Here is a 16,385-nt window from a genome sequence, read left to right on the forward strand (position 1 = left end):
TCCACTTTCAAGGAGCTATGGAGCTGTACCCCTAGATCTCTTTGTTCTGTAACTTTCCCCAACGCCCTACCATTAACTGAGTAAGTCCTGCCCTGGTTCAATCTACCAAAATGCATCACCTCGCATTTATATAAATTAAACTCCATCTGCCATTCGTCAACCCACTGGCTCAATTGATCAAGATCCCGTTGCAATTGGAGATAACCTTCTTGGTGTCATCTGCAAACTTCCTACCCATGCCTCCTATATTCTCATCCAAATCATTAATATAAATGACAAATAACAGTGGACCCAGCACCGACCTCTGAGGCACACCGCTGGTCACAGGTCTCCAGTTTGAAAAACAACCCTCTACAACCATCCTTTGGCGTCTGTCATCATGCCATTTTTGTATCCATTTAGATACCTCACCCTGGATCCCGTGAGATTTAACCTAATGGAACAACCTACAGTGCGGTACCTTGTCAAAGGCCTTGCTAAAGTCCATGTAGACAGCATCGACTGCACTGCCCTCATCTACCTTCTTGGTTACACCCCCTCATTAGCTTAGATTCAATTTCATTTAGTGTTAACATATCAGTCCAATACAAGACAGATTATCTCAGCCAATTGCAATGTGCCACTCGATGTAATGGTATTTCATTTGTCTTCCCACCTTGGCTAAGCCCACTTCCTGGTTGCTATGTAGTTAAGGATGCTTCTATAGCTGAACCTTTCCCATGCCAAGACATGCATCTCCATGGGCCCTTAGAAAGACATTCTTATGTCTGGACAATGGATGCCTCTGTAATGTTACAATATGTTACAATATTTGTCCCGGAACTTGGAACATCCAATGCTCATTTCTGTTGACTAATGGACTCCCAGCTCTGAACTACTGACCTTACCAATTATATGTTTGCAGCATTCACATTTTTGACTGAGATTAACTATACATTAAAAATACATTTAATACTTCAATATACACTTTATAATCATAGTCATTTCATTTAATACTATTATTGCATTCACATATGAGCAAAATGTTAACATTAACTCCTTAGATAGGACCATTTAACTCCTTCTCGCTACTCTGTCACTATAAAGACTAAGTCTGTCTGTGAATCTAACTAGCTGATTTAAAATTCCCTTCCACACCCTCCATCGTTCAACCAAGTCCAGAGGTATATTTCCTTGTACTGTTTATCTCACCATTTTTAAGGTTCGGTCTCCCTGTAGCAACGTTGCCCCTGCCTCAGCTCTTCTGCTGCCTCAACCCTCACCCATTCCTTTGTTACCCACTTGACTTCATTATTCCAATGCATTCCTGGACGTGTTCCACCCTCCATGAACTGAAGGCCATCCTAACTCACACCGTGTCACATTCCCCCCATTCACTCCACTGAGGACTCTGGGTCTCTACTCGTTGAAGCTTAGACGGATGACGGGGGGACCTTATTGAAACATACAGGATACTGCGAGGCCTGGATAGAGTGGACGTGGAGAGGATGTTTCAACTCGTAGGAAAAACTAGAACCAGAGGGCGCAACCTCAGACTAAAGGGACGATCCTTTAAAACAGAGATGAGGAGGAATTTCTTCAGCCAGAGAGTGGTGGATCTGTGGAACTCTTTGCCGCAGAAGGCTGTGGAGGCCGGGTCATTGAGTGTCTTTAAGACAGAGATAGATAGGTTCTTGATTAATAAGGGGATCAGGGGTTATGGGGAAAAGGCAGAAGAATGCAGATGAGAATCATATCAGCCATGATTGAATGGCGGAGCAGACTCGATGGGCTGAGTGGCCTAATTCTGCTCTTTAGTCTTATGGTCTTAATCCTGTGCTCAGTGACCTACATTCCATTTCAAATCCCTCCAAGGTCTCATCCTTCTCCCTATCTGTGTGACCTCCTCAAACCCTACGAAGCCTCGGAGATCTCTGTGCCGCACTGAGTCAGGCATCACTGATTAATAATTGATTAACCATTGGCAATTGTGCTTTAAGCTGCCTGGGCCCTCATCTGGATTTCCCACCCTAATTCTCTCTCCATCTCAAAGAGACCCCTGTGTCCAAGCTTCTGGCCACCTGTGTACTATCTCCTCAATGAAATGTCATATTTTGAGAATTGGCTTTGGATGTTTTGCTTGTGGGCAGCATGGTGGCACAATGGGTTAGCACTGCTGCCTCACTGCTCCAGGGTTCGATTCCCGGGTCACTGTCTGTGCGGAGTTTGCACATTTTCCCCGTGTCGGCGTGGGTTTCCTCTGGGTGCTCCTGTTTCCTCACACTGTCCAAAAATGTGCGGGTTAGGTGGATTGGCCATGCTAAATTGCCCCTTAGTTTCCAAAGATGTGCAGGTTAGGTGGATTGGCCATGCTAAATTGCCCCTTAGTGTCCAAAGATGTGCAGGTTAGGGGGATTGGCCATGCTAAATTGCCCCTTAGTTTCCAAAGATGTGCAGGTTAGGTGGATTGGCCATGCTAAATTGCCCCTTAGTGTCCAAAGATGTGCAGGTAGGGTGGATTGGCCATGCTAAATTGCCCCTTAGTGTCCAAAGATGTGCAGGTTAGGTGGATTGGCCATGCTAAATTGCCCCTTAGTGTCCAAAGATGTGCAGGTTAGGTGGATTGGCCATGCTAAATTGCCCCTTCGTGTCACAGGATGCGTAGGTTAGAGGGATTAGCAGAGTAAATATGCAGGATTACAGGGAGGTAGGATCTGGGTGGGATTGTTGTCGTTGCAGACTTGATGGGCTGAATGGCCTCCTTCTGCACTGTAGGGATTCTATGATTCTAAAGAATCCTACGTAAATGCGAGTATTGATAGAGGGAGAGTAAGCCAGTGAATCATTAGCATGGAACTTAAAGGCACTCCCTTACGAGCTGTGTTTGCTGCACTCCACCATATACACATTTAAGAAATGACAGATTTGTACCCCTGAAGTTTTACGTGGATGATTCATCTCATTTGCTTTGCAGCCCTCACCAACATCAAGCTATGGGCCATCGACAGGCAATGCTTCCAAACGATTATGATGAGGACAGGGCTGATAAAACACGCCGAGCACATGGAATTTCTCAGAAGGTGAGTGGGTGTGACCTCAACTCAGCAATGCCTGCCACATTCCCAGTGCGTTTCCGGACACTTTTCCCCAAGCCGAAATGTTAATTCTCCATCTTTCCGGCCTGTCATTTCCTGATTATTTCCTGGGACGTGACCTTTACTGGCTAGGACATCATCTATTGCCCATCCCTAATTGCCTCTTGAGAAGCTGGTGGGTGAGCCGCCTTCTTGAGAAGCTGGTGGGTGACCCACCTTCTTGAGCTGCCGCAGTCCATCTGGTGATGGTACATCCTCAGCGCTGTTCGGGAGGGAGTTCCAGGATTTTGACCCAGCGACAGTGTAGGAACGGTGATATATTTCCGAGTCCGGCTGGTGTGTGAAGGGAACTTCCAGCTGGTGGCGTTCCCCATGCATCTGCTGCCCTTGTCCTTCTAGGGAGCAGCAATTAAGGGTTTGGAAGGTGCTGTTGGAGGAGCCTTGGCAAGTAGCTGCAGTGCATCTTGTAGATGTACAACCTCCCACCACTATAGTCGGTGATGGAGGGAGTGACTGTTTACGATAGTGGATAGGCGGGGCTGCTTTGTCCTGGATGGCGTCGAGCTTCTTGAGTGTTGTTGGAGCCGCACCCATCCAGGCAAGTGGGGAGCATTCCATCACACTCCTGACTTGTGCCTTGTAGATGGTGGACAGGCTTTGGAGGAATCAGGAGGTGAGTTACTCTCCGCAGGATTCCCAGCCTCTGACCTGCTCTTGTAGCTGCTGTATTTGTATAGCTGATAAGTTTCTGACCTGCTGTTTTCTCCCCCCAGCCCCTCCACTGCTTTCCCTCTCCCTTGCCTTCCTCCGTTATCCTACTTCCTGTCTGCTGTCCCAAGAATTTGAAGTTTATTTTCCCCTAATTTCCAGGGTTAAGGCTGGAAGAGCTGCTGACATCAGAAGGAAAATGGACTTTTCTACCCCAGTGTCTTGACTGTGCTTCCACCTCCCTGTCCTCACTCCCCTGTCCTCACTCCCCTGTCCCCACTCCCCTGTCCTCACTCCCCTGTCCTCACTCCCCTGTCCCCACTCCCCTGTCCTCACTCCCCTGTCCTCACTCCCCTGTCCTCACTCCCCTGTCCCCACTCCCCTGTCCTCACTCCCCTGTCCTCACTCCCCTGTCCTCACTCCCCTGTCCCCACTCCCCTGTCCTCACTCCCCTGTCCTCACTCCCCTGTCCCCACTCCCCTGTCCTCACTCCCCTGTCCCCACTCCCCTGTCCTCACTCCCCTGTCCTCACACCCCTGTCCCCACTCCCCTGTCCCCACTCCCCTGTCCTCACTCCCCTATCCTCACTCCCCTGTCCTCACTCCCCTGTCCCCACTCCCCTGTCCCCACTCCCCTGTCCTCACTCCCCTGTCCTCACTCCCCTGTCCTCACTCCCCTGTCCTCACTCCCCTGTCCCCACTCGCCTGTCCCCACTCCCCTGTCCCCACTCCCCTGTCCCCACTCCCCTGTCCTCACTCCCCTGTCCTCACACCCCTGTCCTCACTCCCCTGGGTAAACCATTCTGAGTTCAAATGCTCACATTTCATAAATGCCCAGCTTAGCAGGGTCAGTGCCTGGAGGGAAGGAAAAGAACTGGTAAACAAGGTGATGCATAAACACACAGGATAGGCTCACAAAGAAGCAACATGTGCATTGTGTGTCTCACATGTACGCAAGCCACACGCATGCACTTACGCCACACACGCACTCATGCACGCCACCCACGCATGCCACGCACACACACATGCCACACACGCACACACACATGCCACACACACACACACATGCCATGCATGCCACACACATGCCACATATGCACGCATGCCAGGCATGCCACATGCGTGCATGCCACACACACATGCACGTCACACATGCTATGCATGCCACACACACACGCCACATATGCACGCATGCCAGGCATGCCACACACACGCCACATATGCACGCATGCCAGGCATGCCACATGCGTGCATGCCACACACACATGCACGTCACACATGCTATGCATGCCACACACACACGCCACATATGCACGCATGCCAGGCATGCCACATGCGTGCATGCCACACACACATGCACGTCACACATGCTATGCATGCAGGCCACCCCCACATGCACGCCACACACACACACGCACACACACACGCACACACACACACGCACGCACGCACACACGCACGCACACACACCACCCACACACACACACCATCCCCACACCCGCACGCACACGCCATAGGCACACCTGCGGGACACAGGCGATGTGTCCATGGTACATGCCCAGGAGTTAATGTTTCATTCATGCCTGACCATGTTGAATCCTTTAATCTCTGAAACATTGTCCTTTGAACATTTTATCCATGTGGAGATTCTCTTCACGTCTTCATCGTAATGAAATATTCACATTCTTCGACGTCGAACATCAGGCGAGCTTAGTATTTGTGGGGATTAATGAGTGATCCACTTGAAAGAAGCTTTGCCCCAGAGAGAGAACTTTCACTGGCTATCACAAAGATGCAGAATCTACTCTGACAGATAGTTGGATTTTCATTAACGATCAGTCAGAGCCCCTCAACATCACCTCCTTTTCACATTGTGAATCTCACATCCTTTGTCTTTCTCACATCAGGCCAGCTGTCCCAAGGACATCATCTCTTCTTGCAGTGCACCAATCTTTTTAACACCTTGTTCTGAAGTCCACAAGTAACAGATCAAAGTACGCTCGTGTCTAATAAGCTGTGACGCATCCCTCACCTCATGGTCCTCATGTAACAACAACATTCACAAGGAGAGAATCATAGAATCCCTACAGTGCAGAAGGAGGCCATTCGGCCCATCGAGTCTGCACCAACCACAATCCCACCCAGGCCCTATCCCCATAACTCCATGCATTTACCCGAGCTAGTCCCCCTGACACTAAGGGGCAATTTAGCATGGCCAATCCACCTAACCCGCACGTCTTTGGACTGTGGGAGGAAACCGGAGCACCCGGAGGAAACCCACGCAGACACAGGGAGAATGTGCAAACTCCACACAGACAACCCAAGCCAGGAATCGAACCGGGGTCCCTGGCACTGTGAGGCAGCATTGCTAACCACTGTGCCACCGTGCCACCCCATGAGGGAGGGACACACACGTTTGACACACCAGAGAACAGTCTCCTGAGAGAACACACGTGCTAAGACTAACAGCAGTCCTGCAATGCAGAACCCACTTTAGTCCATTATTATCGCAATTTGTGCTACAAATCTTTGGTTCTTCCACTATACAAAATCTTGACTGTAGTAAACTCCCAAAGCTGCTGTGTAGTCAAACTCTAACTGCTGGAATACCAACAGCTTGGTCAAAGAGGGGGATTCTAAGGAGTATCTTCAAGGTGCGGGAGAGGTTTAAGGAGAGATATATGGTCTCAGCAACTGGAGGCACGGGGTGGGGGGGCCAGTATTAGAAGAAACACAGAATTGACCATGGTTTCATCAGTAGAATCTCAATTCTAGACATTTTTTACTGAATTCAAATTCCACCATCTGCCGTGGCGGGATTTGAACCCGGGTCCCCAGAACATTAGCTGAGTTTCTGCATTAAGACCCGAGAGATAATACCACTGGCAAAAAGAACCAGGGATAACAGCAGGAAAAATGTTCTTACACAACGAGTGGTTAGGATCTCGAATGCACTGCCTGACAGTATGGTGGAGACAGATTCAATCATGGCTTTCAAAAAGAAATTGGATCATTAAATGAAGTGAACGAACATTGTAGGGCCATTGGAAAAGATAGGGGTGTGGGAAGTGTATGTTTTAGAGAGGGCTGGCACAGACTAAAAGGGCTGAATGACCTCCCTCTGTGCCATACCTGTTCAATAATCCTTATGACCTTGGAGTCCTGGTGAAGTTTCAGAAATAGGGAAGTGTGAGACCATGGAGAGACAAGGATGAGAATTTTAAACTCGGGAAGCTTATGGACTTTAAAAAAAATTCATTCATGGGACATGGGCGTCGCTGGCTGGCCAGCATTTATTGCCCATCCCTAGTTGCCCGAGGGCAGTTGAGAGCATTGGTGTGGCTCTGGATTCACGTGTAGGCCAGATCAGGTAAGGACGGCAGATTTCCTTCCCTAAAGGAAATTAGTGACCCAGATGGGTTTTTCCGACAATTGACCATGGTTTCATCGGTAGAATCTCAATTCCATACATTTTTACTGAATTCAAGTTCCACCATCTGCCGTGGCGGGATTTGAACCCGGTTCCCCAGAACATTAGCTGAGTTTCTGCATTAAGATCCGAGAGATAATACCACTAGGCCTTCGCCTCCGTTTAATTGACTGGGAGTCAGCAATTGGGTGAGCAGAATTTAGTGTGAGTTAGGATGCAGATATCACTGGGTAACAGCCCATCTTGGAGCTGGGACTATGGACAGAGATTCCAGCCAGCATTCACTCTGAGCATGTAGTGCGGGAGCACTGAAAATGCTCTTCAACTGCTCAATGTTACTGGTACATCTCACCAGAACCCTGCTGTTGTTTATAGTGTGAGTTTGCAGTGAGAGATCCTATGTCTGCTTCACTCTGTTTGCTTCAGTCTAGGCAAAAACTTCATTTTAAGATATTTTTACCTATGCAACTAACTCTGCTAAGGTTAAAACATCGACTGCTAACTTGACTACATTTTAAAACTCAGAAGGCATGCTGGGTTAACTCGAAATTGACTGCATTCCTGAAGGGTACACAATGCGAGCAAAACAAGCTTTGCATAACAGCAGCTGCAAGGACTGTTTTTGCAGACAGAGACGGCATGTGAAAAACACTTCCGATAACTAGATAAAGATTGAAATATATTTTAATTTCAGGGCGGCACGGTGGCACAGTGGTTAGCACTGCTGTCTCACAATGCCAGGGACTCGGGTTCAATTCCCGGCTTGGGGTCACTGTCTGCACGTTCTCCCCGTGTCTGCGTGGGTTTCCTCCGGGTGCTCCAGTTTCCTCCCACACTCGAAATATGTGCAGGTTTAGGTGGATTGGCCAGGCTAATTTGCCCCTTAGTGTCAGGGGGGTTAGCAGGGTAAATACATGGGTTTACAGGGATAGGGCCTGGGTGGGATTGTGTTTGGTGCAGGCTCGATGGGCCAAATGGCCTCCTTCTGCACTGTAGGGAGTCTATGATTCTATATGTTTTTACAGTTTGTTTCTGAGATCCTGTCCAGTACAGTTACAGCTTAGCAGCCAAGTTTTCTTTTTACTGCTTCTGTCATGTTAAATTTCTTAAGTGTTGTTCTTTATTCTGTTCAAGAAAAGAAAATCATTTTCAAATTCGTACCAAGGGCCGTTCCCTTGTCTATTCAAACAAATAGATGGACCCTACAGCAGGTTGCTACAAGCTGTTTTTCCCCTGTCTCCCAGTCCTTTTTGGGTCCTGACCTATGAATTACCAGCCAAGTCCAGACCTTGTCCAGTGTAGTGGAATCAGCAGTTGCCATCGATTAACTCACCTAGGGAGAACATAGCTTTGTTCCCAATGGCATTGAATAAATAATCCCATCCCAGCCAGACAGAGCGACCAGTCCAACAAAGCAAATGAGTTCATTTTTCACTCTGTCTCTTTCTTGGCAAACCTTTCCCAATTTGTTTGTGAGAAAATAATTGTGGTTTTTCAAATTAGATTCTCACCGTCTCTCCATTCTGCATCTTTTCTCCCTTAACTCCCACCACCCGGTCTCTCCTGCTCGCACAGCTACCGTGACTGAAGCTGAGCTGGTCGGAGGGCTGAGACACCAAGCGGCTCCTTGGAGGTTCTAACAGATGGTCTCGATATTTATCAAAGGGCGGCACGGTGGCGCAGTGGTTAGCGCTGCTACCTCACGGCGCCAGGGACCAGGGTTCAATTCCGGTCTAGGGTGATTGTCTGTGTGGAGTTTTCACATTCTCCTCCGTGGGTTTCCTCCGGGTGCTCCGGTTTCCTCCCACACTCCAAAGATGTGCAGGTTAGGTGGATTGGCCATGCTAAATTGCCCCTTAGTGTCCAAAGATGTGTAGGTTAGGTGGATTGGCCATGCTAAATTGCCCCTTAGTGTCCAAAGATGTGTAGGTTAGGTGGATTGGCCATGCTAAATTGCCCCTTAGTGTCCAAAGATGTGTAGGTTAGGTGGATTGGCCATGCTAAATTGCCTCTTCGAGTCCAAAGATGTGTAGGTTAGGTGGATTGGCCATGCTAAATTGTCCCTTAGTGCAGGGGGATTAACAGGGTAAGTATGTGGGGTTGCGGGGATAGGGTCTGGGTGGGATTGTTGTCAGTGCAGGCTCGCTGAGCCGAATAGCCTCCTCCTGTACTGTTGCAATCTATGATTGAATGAAACTGTTCTCAAACTGGATATTCACTGTTTCCTCCATCATTAACAATTCGCTTAAAAAAAACCTCATGACTGTGGACTGTGCAATTTATGATCGTGTGGTTTTTCTTGTCTCTGGGTGCTTGTGATAGGAGAGCCATAGCGAATGCTCATTCACACACACCATCTTCTTTCTCTCCACAGTGTCCCTTCCTTCCGCAATCTTGAGGAGGAAATTCTGAGTAAACTCGCTGACATGCTGGAGGAGGTACTGATGAGGTTCAGTGATCCCTTTTTCCCATGTTCTGTCACTTTTGTTAATGGGGATTTCTCCCGGTAGTTTGCTCGGATAAGAAGTCTCTTAACATTGTGCTTCCGTTGTACCTGCGGGCTGCCTCGTGGAGCAGCCCAGCCTCAGCCTGGACATTGCATCATGTCGGTAGCACCTTGAGCAGAGGAGCATTCATAACCACCTCTGTGGATTCTGCATGTGTTCCATCAAAGAGATAGCTTTCCACCGATTGACTGAAATTGGTTACTTTAACCTGACAGGGTGGCACAGTGGGTTAGCACTGCTGCCTCACAGCGCCAGGGACCCGGGTTCGATTCCCAGTTTGGGTCACTCTCTGTGTGGAGTCTGCACATTGTCTGCGTGGGTTTCCTCCGGGTGCTCAGGTTTCCTCCCACAGTCCGAAAGACGTGCTGGTTAGGTGCTAAATTCTTCCTCAGTGTAACCCGAACAGGAGTGTGGCGACTAGGGGATTTTCACAGTAACTTCATTGCAGTGTTAACGTAAGCCTAACTTGTGACACTAATAAATAAAGACTGGATGCATCCAGGTTTAAAGAGAGAGATGATTTTAAGGCAAGGATAGATAGATTTTTGAACAGTAAAGGAATTAAGGGTTATGGTGAGTGGGCGGGTAAGTGGAGCTGAGTCCACGACAAGATCAGCCATGATCTTATTGAATGGCGGAGCAGGCTCGAGGGGCCAGATGGCCGAACTCCTGCTCCTAGTTCTTATGAGATAGTTTCGGTGATACCATCACACTCAGGGTGCAGCCGAACGCAGTGCTTTGCATTCCAGATGGCTGTATTTCTCCACAATGTGAATGCAAACAGTTCAGAAAGTTGAGGGCAGCATTAGAGTGTACCACTGGAAGGAACTAATTTTAAAAGGTGTGAGGGGAAGGGAGGGGGAGTGGTGGCGTGTGTGTGTGCGTGTGTGTGTGTGTTTTTGCATGTGTGTGAGTATGTGTGCGTGCGTATGTGTGTGTGTGAATGCATGCGTGCATACGTGTGTGTATGTATGTATGTGTGTGTGTGTGTGTTTTTGCATGTGTGTGTGTGCGTGCGTATGTGTGTGTGTGAGAATGCATGCGTGCATACGTGTGTGTGTGTATGTGTGTGTGTGTGTTTTTGCATGTGTGTGTGTGCGTGCGTATGTGTGTGTGAGAATGCATGCGTGCATACGTGTGTGTGTGTATGTATGTGTGTGTGTGTGTTTTTGCATGTGTGTGAGTATGTGTGCGTGCATATGTGTGTGTGTGAATGCATGCGTGCATACGTGTGTGTATGTATGTGTGTGTGTGTTTTTGCATGTGTGTGTGTGCGTGCGTATGTGTGTGTGTGAGAATGCATGCGTGCATACATGTGTGTGTGTATGTATGTGTGTGTGTGTGTTTTTGCATGTGTGTGAGTATGTGTGCGTGCGTATGTGTGTGTGTGAATGCATGCGTGCATACGTGTGTGTATGTATGTATGTGTGTGTGTGTGTTTTTGCATGTGTGTGTGTGCGTGCGTATGTGTGTGTGTGAGAATGCATGCGTGCATACGTGTGTGTGTGTGTATGTGTGTGTGTGTGTGTGCGTGTGTGTGTGTGTGCGTGCGTATGTGTGTGTGTGAGAATGCATGCGTGCATACGTGTGTGTATGTATGTATGTGTGTGTGTGTTTTTGCATGTGTGTGTGTGCGTGCGTATGTGTGTGTGTGAGAATGCATGCGTGCATACGTGTGTGTGTGTATGTATGTGTGTGTGTGTATGTGTGTGTGCGTGCATGCGTGTGTGTGTGAGAATACGTGTGTGTGTATATATGTGTGTGTATATATGTGTGTGTGTGTTTTTGCATGTGTGTGTGCATATGTGTGTGTGCGTGAGAATGCATGCGTGCATACGTGTGTGTGTATGTATGTGCGTGTGTGTGTGTATGTGTGTGTGTGTGTGTTTGGAGAGGCGGTGGTTGAGAGTTGTTGAGAATAAATCACTGAAGGGAAATCGGAATGGGAGCCTGAATGTTTGTACCTCTCCCGTTAAACACAATATTGTTGCATCCTTGATATTTGATTAGGTTTTGTTGTTCTTACATCTTAGGTTAGTTTATCCTGCAATTTAGTCAGCGGGTTGGTATTGTTTATGCATGAGCGTATGTGTGCAAAACAAGCGGATCACACAACATAACGTGCGGCAGTTAGTTTTGCTGCCAGAGTGTGTGTGTGTTCATTCAAGGTCACAACCTGTGATTGATCGGAAAGTCTAAATGGAAATTTGGGTCAGTTCGATGCCAGATTTATGTTCCAGGCACGTTCTCTCTTTACTTCCAAAAATCTTCATTTTACACATTCTGATTCCTGCCAGCTATTTTCTGTTGCTGGGAGAGTTTGTCCTGCAGTATATTTTTAAATCTAACACAAAAAAGTGTGTCCATGAAAGTAGGACAGCTGAAACGAGATGGATGATGACCATTATTCAGCCACTTGCAGGGCAGAATGATGTGTCTCTGCACAGACTCCGCCACCACCTCCCTATCTCTGTAATCTTCCTTATCCCTGAAACCTCCTGAGATCTCTGCTTTGCTCCAAATCGGGCCTCTTGTCCATCCCCCATTCCCTTCACTCCACCCACTGCGATAGCTGCCAAAGCCCTAAGCTTGGCAATTCCCTCCCAAGCCTCTCTGCCTCCTTTAAGACGCCCCTTAGGGTGGCACAGTGGGGTTAGCACTGCTGCCTCACTGCGCCAGGGACCCGGGTTCGATTCCCGGCTTGGAGTTTGCACCTTCACCCCGTGTCTGCGTGGGTTTCCTCCAGGTGCTCTGGTTTCTTCCCACAGTCCAAACGACGTGCTGGTTAGGTGGATTGGCCATGCTAAATTGCCCCTTATTGTCAGGGGGGTTTAGCAGGGTAAAGATGTGGGTTTATGGGGCCTGGATGGGATTGTTGCCAGTGCAGGGTCAAAGTTTAAAGTTTATTTATTAGTCACAATTAATGCTGCAATGAAGTTACTGCGAAATTCCCCCAGGGTCAATGGGCCGAATGGCCTCCTTGAGCACTGCAGGGATTCTTCGATTCTTAAAACCAACCTCTTGTTACCTGTCCTAATATTTCCTTATGTGGTTCAGTGTCTTGTTTAATCTGATAACCCTCCTGTGAAGCAGCATGGAACTTTTCTTTTTTCTGCACTTAATGCAGGATGTTAAGAGATGGGGCAACAATCAGGACTCCCCTGAAACATTAACCTATCTTTTTTTCGGCCAGGAGCTGCCTGACCTGCTGTGTTTTCCTGTTTCTGTGTCAAATCACCGGCAGCTTTCCAGTTCATGGTGAACTGCTAATTCTGCAATTGCATGTCCCTGATCAGTCTGCAGGGGGGGAAGGGGGGTGGGGGGGGAATGTGTTTGGCAGGGGTTGGAAAGAGGCTCAGATAATTGGGTTCCAATCTCTGACCCAACCTCCCTCCAAGGGTGGCACAGTGGGTTAGCACTGCTGCCTCACAGCGCCAGGGTTCGATTCCCGGCTTGGGTCACCGTCTGTGCGGAGTTCGCACATTCTCCCCGTGTCTGCGTGGGTTTCCTCCGGGTGCTCCGGTTTCCTCCCACAGTCCGAAGATGTTCAGGTCAGGTTGATTGGCCGTGCCAAATTGCCCCTTAGTGTCCCATGATGTGTCGGTTGGGGGGATTAGTGGGGTAAATACTTGGGGTTAGGGGGAAAGGGCCTGGGTAGGATGCTCTGTTAGAGAATTAGTGTAGAATTGGCCATGCTAAATTGACCTGAGGAATTAGCAGGGTAAATATGTGGGGCTACGGGAGTGTGCCTGGGTGGGATTGTGGTTGGTGCAGACTCGATGGGCCGAATGGCCTCCTTCTGCACTGTAGGGATTCTATGATACAAGAGCAACTAAAAATCTATCTATCTCCCTCTTGAAGGCTCAGATAGTGGTACATCCCCTTTGGGGGAGTGATGTAGATGTCCAGTCCCTTTGGTATGAGAAACTTATTTCTGATTTCCCTCTGGAGTTTGGTCTCTTTGATTTCCCAACCTGAAGAAATAGTTTCACCTGAGTCCATCCTATCAAATCCTTTCGGACATCTTGATCAGATCACCTCGACACTCAAGGGAACACCTCCATGTTTATGTCACAAGGTGAGCCGTACCTGGGGCTCACTCACATCCATTGATCAGAATCCCTTCATTAGGTCTCAATCAGTATTACTCTGGGAAGTGCTGCGACCCATTGAGAAGAGGGACGTGGTTATCCCAGTTACATTGAGATATTCTCATGTTACTTTGCAGACTCATTATGAAGAGGGCGATTACATCGTCAGGCAGGGAGCCAGTGGAGACACTTTCTTTATCATCAGCAAGGGGAAGGTAAGCATGGTGTCAGTGCCAGGGCTCTGGGCAACAGGTGGTACATACCAGCTCACACCTGGGCAACATGTAACCGAATAGCAGCTCAGACCTGGGCAACACGTGGTAGATACAAGCCCACACCTGTGCAACACACGGTGGATACCAGCTCACACCAAGCAACACATGGTATATGCAATGGGATTCAGGGTAATTTATATATAGGATAACAGATACCCGGGAGTGAGTTACGGACTGGAATCTAATCGAGGGGTTTGGGATGGTTTATATATAGGATAACAGATATCCGGGAGTGAGTTACACACTGGAATCTAATCGAGGGGTTTGGGGTGGTTTATATATAGAATAACAGATACCCGGGAGTGAGTTACAGACTGGAATCTAATCGAGGGGTTCGGGGTGGTTTATATATAGAATAACAGATACCCGGGAGTGAGTTACAGACTGGAATCTAATCGAGGGGTTCGGGATGGTTTATATATAGGATAACAGATATCCGGGAGTGAGTTACACACTGGAATCTAATCGAGGGGTTTGGGGTGGTTTATATATAGAATAACAGATACCCGGGAGTGAGTTACAGACTGGAATCTAATCGAGGGGTTCGGGACGGTTTATATATAGGATAACAGATACCCGGGAGTGAGTTACAGACTGGATTCTAATCGAGGGGTTCAGGGTGGTTCATATATAGAATAACAGATACCCGGGAGTGAGTTACAGACTGGATTCTAATCGAGGGGTTCAGGGTGGTTTATATATAGAATAACAGATACCCGGGAGTGAGTTACAGACTGGAATCTAATCGAGGGGTTCAGGGTGGTTTATATATAGAATAACAGATACCCGGGAGTGAGTTACAGACTGGAATCTAATCGAGGGATTCAGGGTGATTTATATATAGAATAACAGATACCCGGGAGTGAGTTACAGACTGGAATCTAATCGAGGGGTTCGGGGTGCTTTATATATAGAATAACAGATACCCGGGAGTGAGTTACAGACTGGAACCTAATCGAGGGGTTCAGGGTGGTTTATATATAGAATAACAGATACCCGGGAGTGAGTTACAGACTGGAATCTAATCGAGGGGTTCAGGGTGGTTTATATATAGAATAACAGATACCCGGGAGTGAGTTACAGACTGAAATCTAATCGAGGGGTTCGGGGTGGTTTATATATAGAATAACTGATACTTGGGAGTGGGTTACAGACTGGAATCTAAGCAAGGGGTTCGGGGTGGTTTATATACAGAATAACTGATACTTGGGAGTGAGTTACAGACTGGAATCTAATCGAGGGGTTCAGGGTGGTTTATATATAGAATAACAGATACCCGGGAGTGAGTTACAGACTGGAATCTAATCGAGGGGTTCGCGATGGTTTATATATAGAATAACAGATACCCGGGAGTGAGTTACAGACTGGAATCTAATCGAGGGGTTCAGGGTGGTTTATATGTAGAATAACAGATACACGGGAGTGAGTTACAGACTGGAATCTAATCGATCAGTTCACATGATTTATATACAGAATAACAGACATCCGGGAGTGAGATGGAGACTGGAATCTAATCAAGGGGTTCAGAGTGGTTTATATATAGAATAACAGATACTTGGGAGTGAGTTACAGACTGGAATCTAATCAAGGGGTTCAGGGTGGTTTATATATAGAATAACAGATACTTGGGAGTGCGTTACAGACTGGAATCTAATCAAGGGGTTCAGGGTGGTTTATATATAGAATAACAGATACCCGGGAGTGAGTTACAGACTGGAATCTAATCAAGGGGTTCAGGGTGGTTTATATATAGAATAACAGATACCCGGGAATGAGTTACAGACTGGAATCTAATCGAGGGGTTTGGGGTGGTTTATATATAGAATAACAGATACCCGGGAGTGAGTTACAGGCTGGAATCTAATCGAGGGGTTCGGGGTGGTTTATATATAGAATAACAGATACCCGGGAGTGAGTTACAGACTGGAATCTAATCGATCAGTTCACATGATTTATATACAGAATAACAGACATCCGGGAGTGAGATGGAGACTGGAATCTAATCAAGGGGTTCAGAGTGGTTTATATATAGAATAACAGATACTTGGGAGTGAGTTACAGACTGGAATCTAATCAAGGGGTTCAGGGTGGTTTATATATAGAATAACAGATACTTGGGAGTGAGTTACAGACTGGAATCTAATCAAGGGGTTCAGGGTGGTTTATATATAGAATAACAGATACCCGGGAGTGAGTTACAGACTGGAATCTAATCAAGGGGTTCAGGGTGGTTTATATATAGAATAACAGATACCCGGGAATGAGTTACAGACTGGAATCTAATCGAGGGGTTTGGGGTGG

The 16,385-nt window shown here is 47.6% G+C and overlaps 1 protein-coding gene across 1 annotated transcript in view; it reads left to right on the forward strand.

The window, feature by feature from the left end:
- The window catches only part of LOC144510043 (cGMP-dependent protein kinase 1-like), a 119,592-nt gene that overhangs the window by 68,358 nt on the left and 34,849 nt on the right, over positions 1-16,385 (forward strand). Inside the window, exons 4-6 of the mRNA XM_078239257.1 lie at positions 2,954-3,059; positions 9,586-9,649; positions 13,947-14,024. Of these exons, the coding sequence (XP_078095383.1) occupies positions 2,954-3,059; positions 9,586-9,649; positions 13,947-14,024 (248 nt within the window). The remainder of the gene's footprint in view (positions 1-2,953; positions 3,060-9,585; positions 9,650-13,946; positions 14,025-16,385) is intronic.

The sequence above is a fragment of the Mustelus asterias genome, chromosome 22 (genome assembly GCF_964213995.1).
Source record: "Mustelus asterias chromosome 22, sMusAst1.hap1.1, whole genome shotgun sequence".
NCBI lineage: Eukaryota > Metazoa > Chordata > Chondrichthyes > Carcharhiniformes > Triakidae > Mustelus > Mustelus asterias.